General features: G+C 53.1%; 1 protein-coding gene across 1 annotated transcript in view; it reads right to left on the reverse strand.

The window, feature by feature from the left end:
- Positions 1-176: 176 nt before the first annotated feature.
- AGAP3 (ArfGAP with GTPase domain, ankyrin repeat and PH domain 3) overlaps positions 177-16,787 on the reverse strand; it is a 66,909-nt gene continuing 50,298 nt past the window's right edge. The window contains exons 14-18 of the mRNA XM_063303161.1: positions 12,421-12,575; positions 12,055-12,145; positions 11,406-11,628; positions 1,036-1,291; positions 177-928 (exon numbers count right to left, since the gene is read on the reverse strand). Of these exons, the coding sequence (XP_063159231.1) occupies positions 686-928; positions 1,036-1,291; positions 11,406-11,628; positions 12,055-12,145; positions 12,421-12,575 (968 nt within the window). The 3' untranslated portion in view covers positions 177-685. The remainder of the gene's footprint in view (positions 929-1,035; positions 1,292-11,405; positions 11,629-12,054; positions 12,146-12,420; positions 12,576-16,787) is intronic.

Below are 16,787 nucleotides of genomic sequence, written 5' to 3' on the forward strand. Positions count from 1 at the left end.
GAGGAGAGTTGGGAAGGCCCCTCTGTTCCCTGATCCCTTACTAGGTGCACAGGGATCAGGTGGGGTTTGTGCACTCCACTGGCAGATCTTCAACAGCCCAACTCTGGGGGAAGGCTGTCCGCTGTGGCCCCCTCCCCTCCACCCAGGATCACAAAGCCAACTGCAGAGGTCTTGGGGGAAGTGGAGCAGTTCCTTTATTATGCAGCTTCTCTGCTGTGGGGACATTCTCTCACACTTGCACACACAGACACACCAACAGGGCAGAAAACCTTATTTACAGACTGTCATATAAATATTTCCAATGTACATTTTATACACAACTGACTTGAGACAAGTGATGCTGGGAAATGTCAAGCAGCATTGAAACTGCCCCCCCTTCCCCCACGAGTCCTCACACCAGGCAGAGGACCTGCAGCAGGTCCTGGCAGAAGCAGAAAAGTGGGTGGGGGAGAAGCAGAGAAACGGGGGTTGCCAAGGGGGTCACCTGCCCAGGCACCCAAAGTGGTGTTCATGTGCCCTTTTTCTTGGGGGGTGGGTGCAGAGTGCAGAAGGATACCCCCATCCCCTCCAAGAAGCTCCAGTCTCTCCGGGCCCCAAGAGGATGGTGAGGGTCACAAGGAGGCTGCCCAGTGAGACCATGCAGCGACCTGCTGAGAGGGCCATGGGTACAGGAGCTGCCAACTTCTTAGAGGCTTGGACCAAGTGCTCCTGGGGCCCCAACAGGGCAGGTCGGCTCAGAGAGCGGAGTGCCGGATGCATTGTTGTTGATGTTGCGGCGAGGCAAGCTGGGGGTGAGACTGCCTGCAGCGGCTTCCCCAGGGCAGCCATGTTGGAGCAGGATGTCCACGCATTCTTGGCTGCCAGCGCAGCGCGCATAGCCCAGAGGAGTCAGGCCCCGGGCATCTCGGCTTTTCACGTCCACTCCATACTGCAGGGACGAGAATGAAGCTCAGAGGTCCTTCCAGGCTTTGGCAGGGTGGGGGGAGGGGTGGGGTGGGGAGAAGAGGGAGGCCAGCAGAGGGACCTTCTACTTACCCAGATGAGGAGTTGGGTGAAGACCACGTTGGCCATGGCACTGGAGAGGTGCAGGGCTGTCCGTCCATCTCCATCCCCGTAGGTCTCGTTCACCTCTTCCTTGGTGCCATGGGCAAGCAGCATGACCACCGCCCGCAGGTCATCCTCCACCACAGCCCGCAGCAGCTGCTGGCCCAGGGGCACATCCGAGTGGGGCAAGGGTGCCAGAAAGAGCTTCTGCTCATACTTGGCCCGAATCCAGCACTCCTTCTCTTCCCTGCAGAGGGGAAAGGGGCGTCACGGGTGGCCTTGCCTTGGGCTGGCCAGCCCCTCCAGCAGAGCCATCCCGAACACTGCCTGCCGCCTGCCTGCCCTCCCTCTGGAGACCTCCGCTATCTGGAGTCCCCAGCTGGAAAGGCTGGGATGAGGGAGATGGACGAGGCACCAAACCAGCGCTATTATCGTGGCTGCCATCTCCCACCGCACAAAGGGGCGCCGATCGATGTGGCCAGCACCCTGCTATCTGCCTCCTATTCTACCCATCTGCATTGGCTCAGCACAGCTGCTGCTCACCACTGAGCATGCTCAGCTTCCCCCGCCCCTGACCCCCACTTGGCCGCTGATAAGGCCCAGCAGAAAGGGCTCTTGTCTGGGTGTCCAGATGAGTGAGTGACAGGACAGCCCAGACAAGGCAGTGCCTCCCCTGGGCCCACTGCGGCCCGGCCCGGCTTAACCCCTGCTGTCCCACCCCAGGCAGCGGGGAGGGAAGAGGCGGCTCCTGCTTTGGCCTCCCCTGCAGGCAAGGGGGCAGGCTACTGTGCAGAGCCCCAGCAGCTGGCCATGGGGTTGCCCCATGCCCAGAACTTGGAGCAAAGGAACGCAGCCCCCCTCCCCATTTGCGCAAGCGACCTGCGGTCAGGAGGAGAGGCCCACTCATCTGGCGCCTCCCCCACATGTAAAGTGCAGCAAGCAGGGCAGGACCCCTCCTAGCCCATCCCTGGGTTTGTGCGGATTCACCAGACCTGGCCCAGGAGGGCCCCTCAAGGGAGAAGCCTGAAGAGCACACCGGCAGGAATTGGCTGCAGCCCTTTCCCCCCACCCCACACTCTGATGGCCATCGTCTTGGGAACCCCACCCAGGGTGCTCCTGAAAACAACTCTGTAAGGCTTGCCCAAAACCAGAGCAGACCAAACACACAGCAGCTCTTGGCCACGGACAAGACCACACTGCAGAACCGTGGGCAGAGAAATCCCATCAGCCACCTGTTTTCCTGCCCAAGCCCTTGCCCGAACTAATTGCAGAAATGAAGGTTCTGCCTTTCTGCTTTGAACAGAAGTTCCTCACCCTCCTCCCAGATGAAGAAGAGGTCCACCCACCAGCCCAGGGCAGTTGGGAGGAAACCACTTTGCTCTCCTCCCTTTTCTTCCCTTGCCCGCCTTCCCGTAGCCAAGGTCTCATGGGCTCCCTGGCAGCTGAGCCAGGAGTTCTGCAAGAGGCAGTGGAGCGGGCCCTGGGCAAGAGCCACAATCCAGACTTCTGGAGCAAAATTAGCTCTCGAGATTAAAACTGTCCCAAAGGACTGTTGGGAGGCTGGAAGGGGAGGGGAAGGATCATGGATGCCACCTTTTGCTCCTGGGAGGGAAGGCAAGGTTAAAACGGAGTAAGACCTCCTCACACCTCATCCTTACAAAAAAACGAAAAAAGCCACAACACACAACACACAGGTCTTCTCCTGCCGGCCTTGACCTGCTCATCCTGTGCGGAGGCTCCTGAGGCTCAGCCAGGCTTGAGGTGTCCCCCTCGGCTAGGACTGCTTTAGAGGCCCTTGGGTCCCCTCCACCCTAGAGCGTCCCAGCAGCTGGATGTCCAGCCTCCCCTTAACCACATCCAAATAAGGGAGCCCACCTCTCCCCTGGGACTCCGGTCCTACCATGGACTGGCTTTTCCTGTCGGGAAGCTTTTTCTTCTGTTCCTGCACCTCAAATCACTGGTCGGTGTCCTGCACTCAGGAGCACGAGAGAACAAACAGGCCTTGACCTCCTGCATGGCATTACCCTTCCTGGGCTGAAGAGTCCCACCTGATCTACCCCACCCGTCTCTCTTTTCCAGATGAAACATGCCCAGCTCCTTCCATTTCCTGGTTTCGAGTGAGCTCCATTGCTGCTGCCCTTCTCTGAACCTGTTCCGGTGTCTCTGGGTCCTCCTTATAATGTGGGGGCAGGATCTGGATATAGTACTTGGGGTGTGGTGGGGCGGGGTGGGGCAGGGGAGTCTGACCAAAGCAGTAGACCAATTACTTCCTGTGATTTGGAACTTATACTTTGGTTGATACAGCTCAAAATTGCATTTTCCCATTTTTCCAGCAATATCATAAAGCTGGCTCGTGTGCGTGTATGCCTTTGAGTCGGTGTGGACTTCTGGTGACTGCCTGGACAAGTCTCTGCAGTTTTTTCGGCAAGGTTTCAGAAGTGGTTTGCCACTCGCTGCTTTCTGGGGCTGAGGGAGAGAGACTGGCCCAAGGTCACCCAGCCGGCTTTGTGCCCAAGGCGGAACTAGAACTCAGGGCCTCCCGCTTTCTAGCCTGGTGCCTTCACCACGACACCAAACTGGGTCTCCAATGCTGGCTCGTATTCACTCCGTAATTAATGGCAGTTCTAACATCTCCCTTCACAGAGACGCCTACCAAGCCAGACATTACCCAGCCTATTCCTGCACATCAGATTTTTGCTTCCTAACAGAATTCTCCATTTGCCTTTATTAACAGTTATTTTCAGTCCATTTCTCTAACCTGTCAGAATTGTTTTGGATTTAATTTTTGTCTTCTGGAGTCTTAGCTATCCCACCCAGTTTTATATCATCTGCACACTGATAAACCTGCTCCCTACCTCTTCATCCAAGCCATGCATACTGAAGTTGGGTGCTCTAGGCTGACCGCTGTGGCACTTTCTCCAGTCTCTCGAGGGACCACTGCAAGCATGGCTTGAGTACAATTGTCAAGTCACCTATGTGTCTTTTTATATATCTATATCGCTATATATCTCTATATAATATATAATTTTTAAAAGTCAGCTATGTATCTGCTTCACTGTTATGCCACTCATCCCACATTTAACCGGCTTGCTAAGAAGTGTATCACAGAGTACTTTGTCAAAGCTTTGCTGAAGAGCATTTCCACGCTCCAGAACAGAAACTACACAATAAAAAAATGAGGTAAGTTTAATATAGTGAGATTTATTCTCCACAAATCCAGGCTCACTTCTAGCAATAATGACATTGTTTCTGAGGTGCTTCCAAGTTTAGTGCATAGCAATCTAAAATACTGCCTGGTATGGACGTCTGACTGTGGTTTCCTGGACCCTCCTTGACCCTATCTTCAAAAAGGGGGACATCTGGGACTTCACCAGTTCTCCAGGATTTCTCAAAGACAGTACCTAAGGTTTCAGCCAGGCCATCAGCTTTTCTTCAGTATTAATTGGATCCTCGAGATTTAAAAACAGTTTACAGAGGTTTTCCCTGACCGTGTGTGCATCACTCTGAAGCTTTCATCCTGCCCATCCTGCTCTTGACCATTTCCTGAGGAAACCTTCCTTATTTTGTTTGGAGAAATCAGCACTGGAAGTTCCACCTTTTTGATATCTGCGAGCATTTTGCCATCTTCACTGAGCCACTGGTACCCTGTGGTGGATTTGTTTTTGTTTTCTCTTGTTTTGGTCTTTTATTTCAACATATCCTTTGCTCAGCTCAAATGAATTTCTTGGAACCCAGATCGCCCAGTATACCTCGTGGTCACATTCTTCAGGCTTTGGGGATTAGCACTGTGGGACTAAAATCCCGGTGTTCTGCAGACGTTTCACTTTGTGTCCCTCCAAGGCTTCCTTGGTGCAAGTTTGGGGGGGGCGCCTTTAGGTATTTGCATCAGATTTGAACTCAGGGGGGTTGATTCTGACACCATCTGTAACCTTCTGGGCTCCTAGTCTTCATTCCTCCTTAGTGACATGGCCCTCTTTCTGTATCCTAGGTGTGTCTTTTTTGTGTTCAGATATTCACTAAACTTTTGGTACAGCCTCACTGGCTTCTTCTGTAGGCCCCCATCCCCCCCACCCCTGGAATCGGAGTTGTTTGGGTTGTGCTTTTAATGTCCTTCTTTAGGGATTCGATCCATGCCTTGAACTCTCCTCACTAGCTTCCCCTGTCATAGAACTGTACCTGGCATAGTTCTGAACTTACCCGCTTTTTTGAAGTCCAGGGTCTGTGTTTCAGTACACTCAGAATCTGATCAAGTGCTGTCAAATCAGTGTTGTCTCTTAGTGGCCATTTAGGTAGACTGAAGAAGCTGCTTGGACAAGCAGCGAAATGTTTCTACCAAAAAGAAAGAAACCCAGTTGCCATGACTCAACCTACGGACAATTCCACCTGGATGACTGAGAATCTTCATCGACATTTAGGTAGACTTTTTCCAACATGATCCGTCCTCAGTTCAGCCGTGCAGGTCTCTCAATGGTGCATTCACTGCCCATGTAATAAAGTCCATCTACCTTGCTGCTGCTTGTCTTCTTTTCTTCCAGTTTTCCCAGCATTATGGACTTCACAAGGGATCTGGATCTTCACATAACGTGTCCAATACAAGATATTTGAGCCTTGTCTTTGTGCTGTGAATGAGAACTCTGGATTGATTTGTTCTGTGGTCCATTGGTTTGTTTTCCTAGCTATCCGTAGTATTTTCAAGAATCTTCTCCAACACCGAAGTTCACAAGCATCAAGACTTTTTCTATTCTGCTTTTTCAAAGTCCAACTTTCACTTCCATAGAGAGAAACCATTGCCTGCATGATTCTGATCTTTGAAGGGTAGACATACCATGGAATCTGAGGACCTTCCCAAGGCCAAGGCTAGACCACAGTGTGTTTCTTAAAGCTATCCATCACTTCAATGCCTTCATTGCCAGTTCCTGTTGTATCTATAGCCATTAATTTGGTCTTCTTTATATTTAATTGTAGTCACATTTTTCCACTGGGCTCGATTTTCATTCCAAGAGCTTCCAGGTCATTTGTATTTTCAGCTTTCAGAGCAATGTCACCAGTACAGTGCAGGTTATAGGTGGTTCTCGCTTAACAACCATTCATTCAGTGACCATTTGAAATTACGACAGTGCTGAACGAATGGTAGTTATGGCCAGTCCTTGAAGTTACAGCCGTTTCAGAGCCACCATGGTCCCGTGATCAAAATTTGAGCACTTGGCAGCCTGCCCACATTTACAACCACAGTGTGTTCTTCAACTCCCCCCACCCATCTACCCCCATCTCCACCCTTTTGGCTGCCCTGCCTTCCACCACTGCCACCTACCCCTGCTATCCCCAGCCGACTTTTGCCATCTTCTTCCTCCTGCTGCTGACAAGGCGCATTTGGCCAAGTGAGGCCTCCACAAGGCCATGGAAAGGCCTCGTGCAGCCTTGTGAAGGGCCAGCAGCTGCCTCAGCCGGATACGCCTCTTCAGCAGTGGGTAGAAGAAGGCAGTGAAGGTTGGCTGGGGCAGATGGGGCGGTGGCAGTGGTAGGCAGCAGAGGTGGCCAAAAGGGCAGAGAAAGTGGGGAGGTAGGTGGGTGTGGAGAGTTGAAGCGGAGGTGAGCATGGCAGTGCAGGAGAAGTGTGAGGTCCTCGCCTAATTATGGCATGATCCTCGCTTAATGACAGTGCAGTCCCCGCCTAACAACCACAACCAGGACTACAGGAACTGCCATCACTAAGCAGTGAGATTATGCAATGTTTTGCCTAATGACCACTTTGCTTAGCAATGAAAATTCCTGTCCCAATTAGGGTAGTTAAGTGAGGACTAGCTGTATTAGTACTTCTTTCTCCACTTTTAAAACTATGTTCAACTTCTTCCAATCTAGCTTCCTCAATGTATACTCAGCATGTAAGTTGAATAAATAAGGGAAGAGCATACAGCCTTGTCTCACTACCCTGCTAACTTGGAGACAGTCTGTTTTGTCATGTTTTGTCCACACTGTGGCTTCCTTTCCTGTGTACAGATTTCATACGTGGTGTTATGTTTTGCCGGTGCCACTTTCCTAAGGACATTCCACAACCTGACATAGTTGACACAATAGAAGACCTTTCCCTAGTCAGTGAAGCACAGACTGGCTCCTTTTTGGTGTTCTCTGGCTTAGATTATCTTCTAAGGTATCTTGGATGTTGACAACCCTACCGTACGGAATTTCAGTGCATACCCTCAATCTTCTTTGAATTAGTTACCATCTGTCCACTGGCCTTCTTTAGAATACACATTTTAGGTTGGGACCTCCTCCTGAGGTTGTAGATCCCTTGGAAACCTTTCCTTGTTTTTCCGTGTCTGTCTCCATCTTTGCTGCCTGTACAGAAGTCCTTGTAATGCTGCTCCCCATCTTTTGTAAGGGCTCTCTGAAGCTCTCTGTTGAGTTCCTTCCTGAGAACTTCATCTTTTGTGGCTTTGGCTTCTCTTCTCAGCAATTTCCTCCGTAGACACCCAGTTCGTTTTCTTCTGTTTCTTTGGCAATCCCTTCACCCTCATCCTTAGCAGTTTCTTTGATTTTGTTCCACAATCTCTCTGGTTCCCTATCAACGAAGTTCAGAAGTTCATAGCAATTCCTAATGTTCTGGGAAATGGTATATGCTCAAGATCATACTGTGGAAACTGGCTGGCTTTGTTCTTTCACTTTAGTTTGACTTGGAATTTGCCCATGAGCAGTTTGTGATCTGTTCACAATAAAAAATAAAATAAATGATAAAAATAAATAAAAACAAAGTATTTGCTGTTACAACTCAGCTCTTCCATCTTCTTGTACTAATAATATAGTCAATCTGATTTCTGGGTGCTCCATCTGGTGATGTCCATGAATATAGATGTCATTTTGGTCGTGTGAAGAACGTGTCAGTGACGAAGGAATCATCAGGAAGAAACTGGTATGTTTCCTCATTATTTCCATCTTCGACATTCCAAACTACAAGCAGCACATCTCCAACTGAACTCATCAGCTTCCCTTTTTCTCTATCAGTGGCTGGGGCATAAACCTGAATAACCACCATATTAAAGGGTTATCTGCAAAATCTGATATTACACAGTCACTGGCTGCATTGTACCCAAGTACCGTCTTTGGTATATCCTTCCTGACTATGAAGCAGTATGTTCCTTATGTCCTGAGTAGTAAACAGTGTGAACTTCTGACTGAAAGCATCTAATTCCAGTCCATTTCAATTAACTGGTGCCCAAGGAGTCAACGTGCAGTTGATTAATTTCCATGTAATTCCCACGGTTATTCTATCTTTGCAGCTTTAGATCTTTTCTTGCATGGCAACATCAGCAACTAGACTTTCATCTAGTGGCATCATAAACACCATCTGTACTCTGAAAGATCTCCAGCTCTTCCTCAGTAGCATGATGAGTGCCATCTGACCTGAAGGGCATCGTTTGACACTACTTTTCTTGGTAAAATACAGGAGTGGATTGCCATTTATTTCTCCTGCACAGCATGAATTGATGGCTTTGCCATTGCCATTAAAAGGATCCTCTGCCTCCAGCATCTTCCCCTATCGCTGCTGCCCAATATAGGTGCCTGCTGGCTTTAGCTGGGCAGCTGGGATGTCCTCCACACCTTGGGTGACCCTGCTGGGAATATATATTGGTGGCCTACACTCTGGTGTGCTTTGCTTGTCTCTCCCAGGAACATCCCATTCCCCTCTGCCATGATGAGGCAGCAGAGCTGGACTTGTAGGGCACTCAGCTTCAGTTCCCTTACGCTCAGGAACTCCCGCATTACACAGCCCCCTTTCCCCAGTGTTCCTGCTGCTTCCAATTGCACAACAAAGCCTCCCTGCTGATGATGGTCAAGTCAAGGATAGGCAATCCTCTTGGCCTTCCTCCTCCTCCGAAAGAATGAAGCGGTCAGCAAGGCTAGTCCGGAACTTCCTGGACGGACCAGGCTCGGCGGCGTTTCTCTCCCAACAGATGTCAGGCGACCGTCTCCCTTCGTTGCAACTTGTGCCTCTTTGAAAGATCTGCAGTTTGCATGTCTTTTGGAAGGCACCATCCTCACCTTGACTGGTTGGGTAATAGTTGATGCCAGTATTGCTTTCATGGGTTCCTCTGCTTATTTTAACCCAGAAGCTCTCCATAGCATTGTCAAGTTCATTCATTTGGATTTCTGAACAGGAATGGATGCTTTTAACATACAGGTAGTCCTTGTTTAACAACCACAATTGGGACTGGCAACTCTATCACTAAGCAATACAATGTATGTATGTATGTATTTATTTTTCAAATTTCTATCACACCCATCTCCCCCAAAAGGGGGGACAATTGTTAAACAAGACTTCACGAGTGCAACTTCTGATTTTACTGCCAGCTTCTCCATTGACTGCTTGTCAGAAGCTGGCTATGAAGTATGCAAATGGTGATCATGTGACTGTGGGACACTGTGATGGTTGTACATACCTGCCACAGTTGCAATGTGGCCAAATCTTGATCATGTGACCATGGGGAATGCTTCAACAGCCTTTAAGTATGAGGACTGGTCGCAAAGTTACTTTTTCAGCACCATCATAATTTCAAATGGTCGCTAAACAGGACAGCTGTTAAGTGAGGATTACCTGCACCATGTGACTCTTCTTCCTATTGCTTCTATTCCTTTTGGAAAATTGCATCTTTCAATTGCTACAGTGTCTCACAATCAAATCTCTATAACCTAGTTATTCTAACTAAATTGTGTTTCCCTTTCCCTTCCCTTGTGTTTCCCTTTCCCTTTCCCTTCATCTTGGTTATTCCCCATGCTCTGAGCATTAGTGTACATACAAGGAAGCCATGAACTTTATGAGCCAATGTTCTTATTTTTCATTGAGTGGCTTAAGAGACATCATTTCAGCACTGCTCACACTTTCTGCAGTGCACAAGTTTTATCTATTTGATGTTTCTGTTTTCACCTGTAATAATTCAGTTTAATCTCCCACCAATATGCCCTGCAAACTTATCAATGAACTTACTCTCTGCAAAATGGTTGGCTTATAGTCCTTACAGTCTCTGCTTTCTCAGTAGGTAATGTAAATAGGAAGAATACATAAGCACAACTTGTATTTATGCTCACATGTAGCTTCAAACCTTGCAGTTCCTTGAAAAATCTGTAAATATTTTCATGCCATGTTTCAGCTGTCTAGCGTACCCATGTGGTAGTACATATTTAATTTTGGAGTTTTGTTCTCATGTTTTAAAAAATTTCTTCTAATTGGCTAGACTTGGACTATATACATATACCAAACCTTAGATTCTAACTTGGGGTAGCCCCATAACAGGTTTGATAGTCCATGAACTACTGGGTTAGCAATTCCTAAATGCATTGTCATATAAAATAATACTTGGCTTTTACGATTTCGAATATACATAGGGGGCAAAGGATGCAGGGGGGACTGCTGCCTCACCACCTCTTGGTTTCACCTCTGACACCACTGGGCCTCCCAAACCCCTGGGCAAGATTTTCAGGGTAATTCCCAATTTTGACAATATTACATCGTATAATCTCCATTCTCAATCTCTACCTTGCCTGTAATCACTCACCACGTCCCACCAACACCTGTGTCTCACGCTCCTAACTCTGCGTTTTGACCTTCCGTGGTTCCACCCCCCTCCCAATCACGGAAGTAACCATCTCCCCCTCCCCAGTCAGAGTAAGGGCTTGCAGGAGCGGAAATGTAAAAGAATCAAGAGATGCGGCACGAAGGTCTGAATGCCAGGAGCGAATGGACATGGGGAAGACCTTGTTCGTGAATCCCAATTCACACCACAGGTGAGAGAAACTAACCTGACAGATTCCAGTTCAGCGATTCTGTGGGGTATCTTCTTTGGAGCCCCCGGCCTAAGGAAAGCCAGGCTTCCCAAAGAAGAAAGCTCCCTTATCTGGAGGAATGGCTCGAAAGCAGCTGCCACCCTCCTTACTTACATGCTTATTAGTATCATCATCATCGCCACTACCACCACCTATAAACATACTTATACGAATACTTACGTATGTGGGGAACTGTTTAGAAGCATGGCCTCCCCGCATCTTTCCTGGGACTGCAGGACCTGCTTCTTCTCCCACGGGTTCCATCCCACTCAGGAAGGGGAACTCGCCCCAGTGCTCAGCTCCTCCCACACAGTACCAGAGCCCCTCCTCACTGCAAGCTTAGACACAGGCTTCTCTGAGGACCCACGGCAGCTGGAATCTGCTGATGGATGGGAGGGCAGGCACACTGGGCGGCGGGGGGGAGACTGACCCAAGAGATGCCGGGGGAGAGGCTTGGGACCCCATCTGAGAGGACATGGGCACAGAAGTTCACTGGCATTGTTGTGAGACAAGAACAGGGTGCTCTCCTGCCCATGCTGACCTACCTGCAGCTCTCAGGACCCGGCTTGGGGTAGCTCTTAGTGGCGCCTTCCCACACAGAGTTCGCCAGGGCGTTTCCGATGGCCGTCATTACCATCACCAGCTCCAGTGGCCAGTCGTCCAGGTCCAGGGAGCGAACGCGGGAGAGGTGCGTGCCCAGGTTGCGGTGGATGCCGGAACACTCGATGCAAATGAGCGCCCCCAGGTTCAGGCTGGCCCAGTCGGGGTCTGTGCAAGAGGCAGGGGTTGACCAAGCAGCTGACCCTCCTCCTTCAAGCCCCTCTCCCTCTCTCCAAGCTTCGCCCTCTGACCACCAGAGGACCCTCGGAGCTTTGCCAGACAAGCCACCCTCGGAAGTCAGCGCATGTGCTTCTCTAGCTGAGCCCAGTGGCCTCTTCACAGCCCCCCATCCAGCAGCTGCTTTGGTGGCACGTCCCCGAAGGCCTGCTGGTGCTCCTGGACTCCAGAGGGGAAGCGGCCCAGGACCCAGCACAGTTGCAAGCCCACACTGTGGTGCAGCCCAGGCTCCAAGCTAGCTCTCCCCCATGGGTCCACTCACGCCCCATGCAATCTGCAGAACCCCTGCCCGCCAGCAGACCTGCCAAGAGCCTGCCCCGGGAGACAAGGCCCCCCCGGGCTCCCCACCCAACTCACTGGCCACGTCGCAGTCCACGCAGAAGCTGTTGCCGCGCACTGTGCGGATGGACTGGATGGCAACCGCATCACTGTGGCTCCCCAGTCGAGACTGAAAGAGACGTCCCCGGAGGGTCACGCATTTCCCCCAATGCTCCTGAGCAGACTCGGGGGTCCACATCCAGGTGCACTGTGCAGCAGAACTGCCCAGGCCCCGTGGGGGCATTTTGCCAGGATCAGATACCCACTGGACCTTCGCCCCAGCAGCAGCCTTCAGCAGCTGACGGACCAGAGGAGGAGCCCAGTCCAGGGCCCGGCCCTTCCAGCTGCCTCTCCAACTCCAGCGAGAGCCGGCACCCGCTGGCCTCGCCCCTACCCCCGGCCCACCTTGTTTTTGCTGCTCTCGCAGCCCTGGAGGCTTGCCAGGATCTGGCTCTCAATGGCTTGCACCCAAAGCTCTCGCTCCTCCGCCGTGGAAGCTTCGAAGAGCCAGGACTGGCCCGTCAGGGAGACCACGATGAACTCAAAGGACTCCTCTTGCTCTGGAACAGAGGAGGGGCCTCAGTTTCCCTACCTGGAGCTATGGGGGGTGGGGGTGGGGGCGGGCAGCTTCCCTCAGAATCCCAGCCCTTTTTCTACAGCAGTCCCCCACCATTTGGGGGAGTTGGAAGCCAGAGCAAACGTCGAAGGCTGCACCCCAGAGCAGCTGCTAGTTTGCCCCAGAGACCCTTCTCTGGCAGCTTTATGAAAGGGTCTGAGGGCCTGAGGCCCGGGCACCCGGCGATTCCCCTGAACTGTGTTCTGAAGGGGCCGAAGCATCTTATGGTACAAAGGCAACCAGTTTTAGGATGGTTTAAGACAGGCAAACTTTTAAAAGGAAAAAAGGGCACCATTCTGAATGGTGAAACAGACTCTTCGTGCACATCCAACCTGCATTTCTCGCATTCACACATCCATTGAGCCATGCTTATTTATTACAATGCTTATAGCAAGGAAATCAGGCTCGATTACAATCCACAAGAGATGTAAGAGGTCTCCCAAAAGAACAAAGGTAATCAGGCCCAGCCGAGCAGTGCCCCACACGAGTGCCAAGAACGCCGCCAGGTCTTTGCATGGGGCTGAAAAGCAAAACAAGTTAGATGGAACTGGGCTTCAAGGAGACAACCCAGAAAGAGAACCCCACCCCACCCCTCTTGGCCTCGGGGTCCGGAGGGCCTCCCTAATGACGCTCAGCAGGCTGGTGTCGCTTGGGAAAGCCTCTGCCTTAACCAAGGAGCCAGCGGCCCTACAGGGGGCACCAGCTGAAGCTTCTGAGCAGCCTTCAGGGACAAGATCCAAGCAAGGGCCACTGCTGCAGTCCAGCTAGGGGAATGGTCTCGTGGGGCCAGGCTGCCCTATCCAGCAATGGTCGCAGCTGAGGCACCAACTGAGGCTTCTGGCCAAGGGAGGCTTCTGGGCCTTGGCAGGCAGAAGGGAACAGCAAGATTGGTGGTTTTGCTGACCTTTCAGGGGCGCAGGCTCAACCTGCTGCACCAGGTTTCTTCCTTGTCTCTGCAGACTGGAAAAGGAGCACCACCAGAGGGACCAAGAGAAGGCAAGGGCAAAGCTGCCCTGCGGCTACCAGCTCTGGAGCCACGTTGGCTGGGAGCCAAGGCTGATCCCTGGTGATGTCACAGCTCTGGCTCACAGCAAGGCCCCCTTGTTAGTGCTCGGTTCTACAAGAAAGCTTCTGTGCTCCGCTAAAGGGTGGCACAGCGACTCTGTCCTGCCCAGTTTCAGCTGAGCAGCCATGCCCCTCTCGGTCCACTGCCTCTGGCGCCCGAGACCCTGAAGCCTCTCCTCTGTTGGGCCCTTGGAGGAAGCGACAGGTAACCAGAGGAAGGAGCTGCTTCTGCAGCAACTGCCCAGAGCAATGGGCACAGATTTGGCATGTGCCTCCCGCTGCCCAGTGGTGAAGCACCTGCCTGTGACATGAAGCTCAGGAAGAGGCAGGAGGTGGCCCAGCCTTTAAAGGGCAGATCCCCATGAGCACCCCGAGGGCTGCTTCCACTTCCTCTTGGGAAGCAGAGATGCCCACATGGCTCAGCCTTTTTAGTGACCTTGAGCTGCCCCCGTCTCCCTGCCCCTGCACGGAGCCCCTCAGGCACCACATGCATTGCACACAGGGACTGGGGCAGCCGCATTTTCCCACCACCAAGGCTGCTGGGGGGGTGGAGGGGAGAAAAGGGTCCCCTGGCCCGAAGGTTGCTGCTGCTTTCCTCATGCCACCCTTGCCACCTCCTCCTCCCTCTCCCCCAGGCTGCCCAAATCCTACCCGTCAAATGGCCTGGAAGATCGTCCCAGCAATCGTCCAGTTCAGCCCCCCTTCTGCTTACTGAGGAGCATCAGGACACTGTGTCTTGGGGGGGTTCAAGGTGCCCCCCTTCACAGAACACTCAAGGGTGGGGGCCACCCTCCCCCTTGCCCAAGAAAGCAGGCATCTGCTTGCTTGGGCCCCCCTCCTTTGCAATACACACTACTTCCACAGCCAAGCGCCCATGCCCCACGGCCAGGGTCCTCTTGCCGGCCATGCCCTCACCTATGTGCTGAAAGCAACACCCCACCAACCCGCTGCATAGGCTGCTGCGACCACCACGTCCTCGGGGACAAGCGGCTTGTTTTGCAGGAGGCCAGAGCTGAGGAGGGGGAGCGCACGCGTGTGCACAGCCAGTGCCTCATTGCGCAGCCCTCCCCTCCCACCCCCTTGCACTGCTTTCCTGCGGGCCCAGGGGCGAGCCCCCCCTCAACTCATTAGCTCGGTGACTGACCAACTGAGAAATTAGAGGAACATTTGGGTAATTTGATGGGAGAGCGGGAGGGGCTGCCGAACGAAGCGAGGGGCTGGCACTCAGGACGCGGCACCGCGGAGCCCCCTCTTGGGGTCTGCAGCTAGGGTGGTGGCATGCCCCGGGAAGGCAGGCAGCTCCCCAGGAACCGGTGGGCAGTGGAACGCACAAGCACCAGCCACGCATCTCCTGATTACTTTTTGATGATGCTTTACAGGCTGAAGGGGCTGGAGTGCTGGCAAGGAGGCGAGGTGGCGCTGCCGCCGCTGGCTGTTAATGGGTGTTAACCCCACGACCTCGCCTCCCACACCGCCGTGGCAACAAGCCCCCCAAACAAGGGGGAAGCGAGTGAGGGCACTGCGAAAGCACAGGAGCGAGGCCAACCAGCTGCCGCCTGCCACCACGGCCACCAGCCAGGGCGCTTCCTGCAGCTGTGCCCATGGGCCTTCCTCCCCGCCCCAGAAAGCTGGACCGGGGTGGGGCTCTCCCTGCTTCGGCCCTGCCTGGCTGCCAAGCCCGCCCCGGCTGGTCTTGCACAAGGCCCAGCGGGGCCCCGGGGGAGTGCCCTGCCCCGCTCCTTGCAGCCCCACAGGTGGGGTGGGGAGGGGCAGGGCAGGCTGGGCTCTCCTGACAGGTAGCCAGATGCACAAAGGCTTGCCAGGGACTCCACAAACAAATGGGTATTGGGGGGTACGTGTGAGGTGGGGGGCCATTCATAAATGTCACTGTGCTGCCACCTCATTTTGCAGCTCATTAAACCCAATATTCCGAACCTGTATTAGTGCACCAGGGACATCCCCTCCTTTCCCCCCGCCAGGCAAGCTGCAGCAAAGGGACACTGGAGAGCCCAAGGTACCTGCAGCTGGCAGCCACAGGAGCCCACGGAGCAGGTGGGAGGGAGGGAGGGGGGAGGAGGAGATGGGAGGACCAGCAAGAGGGCCCCCGGAGGCACCCAGCAGGGAAAGGTGGGTGGTCGAGGTGGGAAACCCTGCCCAGCTGAGAGCTGCCACAGGCGGGTGGCTGGCCCACAGAAGGAAGGGCAGCTGAGAAGCTGGGGAAAGGCCGCAGCTCAGTGGTCCTGAGAGGTGCTTGCCAGCCGGCCGAGACTAGGAACCAGGGGGTGCTGAGCTGGGCATTGCTTCTGCTGAGGCCTCTTTGCCCAGCAAGACAGAGTGCCACTGCCAGACGAGGGCTGTCAGCTGGCCCTCCTGTCCTTATGCCCGCAAGGGCACTGGCACACACCACAGGGGCCACCGCTGCTGCAGAACGGCCCCTATACCTTTCCACATCTCTCTCAGACCCACCCTGCCACACCCCGAGCTTTCTTGCACGGCCATCTGGGGATCTGGCAGACGGATGTTCCTGGACCTTCCCTGCCTGTGGGAGGCTACTGCGTCTAGGGCCAGCACGGCTTGTGGACCGCTGCGCTTTCCAGAGGATCTCTAAGCCGCTTGGCTCAGTGCGCTGGCGTTGGTGCCAGCAGCAGCAACATGCCCTCCCTTTAAAACATGGCCATGTAAAAGAGCAAGCGCTGTGCGTGTGATTTATGATCCTTCAGAACAACGAAGATTCATTGCGTTGCACGTCCGCCTCTGATTACCTCCTAAATGAGATAAACTGATGGCAATTCATCCCAAGGCCTCGCCCGCTCTCCCGGGTGCCAACCTGAGGCTGAGGCCTGCTGGCATGCCAGCAATGAGAAGGCGGGGAGGCAATTTCCCCAGCCCCAAAGCCCTCGGCAGCCTCCCAACCAGCCTCCTGGGGGCGAGGGACATGAGCAAAATTAGGGTACGCAGCCTGCACGGCAAGAGGATGCTTTACACTTTGGAATCAAGGCTTTCAGGACATGGGGGGGCAGGGGGGCTTGCTGGTTTGGTTTCCTGCTGCTTGTATACGCTGGACATCTTCACAAAACACTTCTAGGTCAGC

The sequence above is a fragment of the Candoia aspera genome, chromosome 4 (genome assembly GCF_035149785.1).
Source record: "Candoia aspera isolate rCanAsp1 chromosome 4, rCanAsp1.hap2, whole genome shotgun sequence".
NCBI lineage: Eukaryota > Metazoa > Chordata > Lepidosauria > Squamata > Boidae > Candoia > Candoia aspera.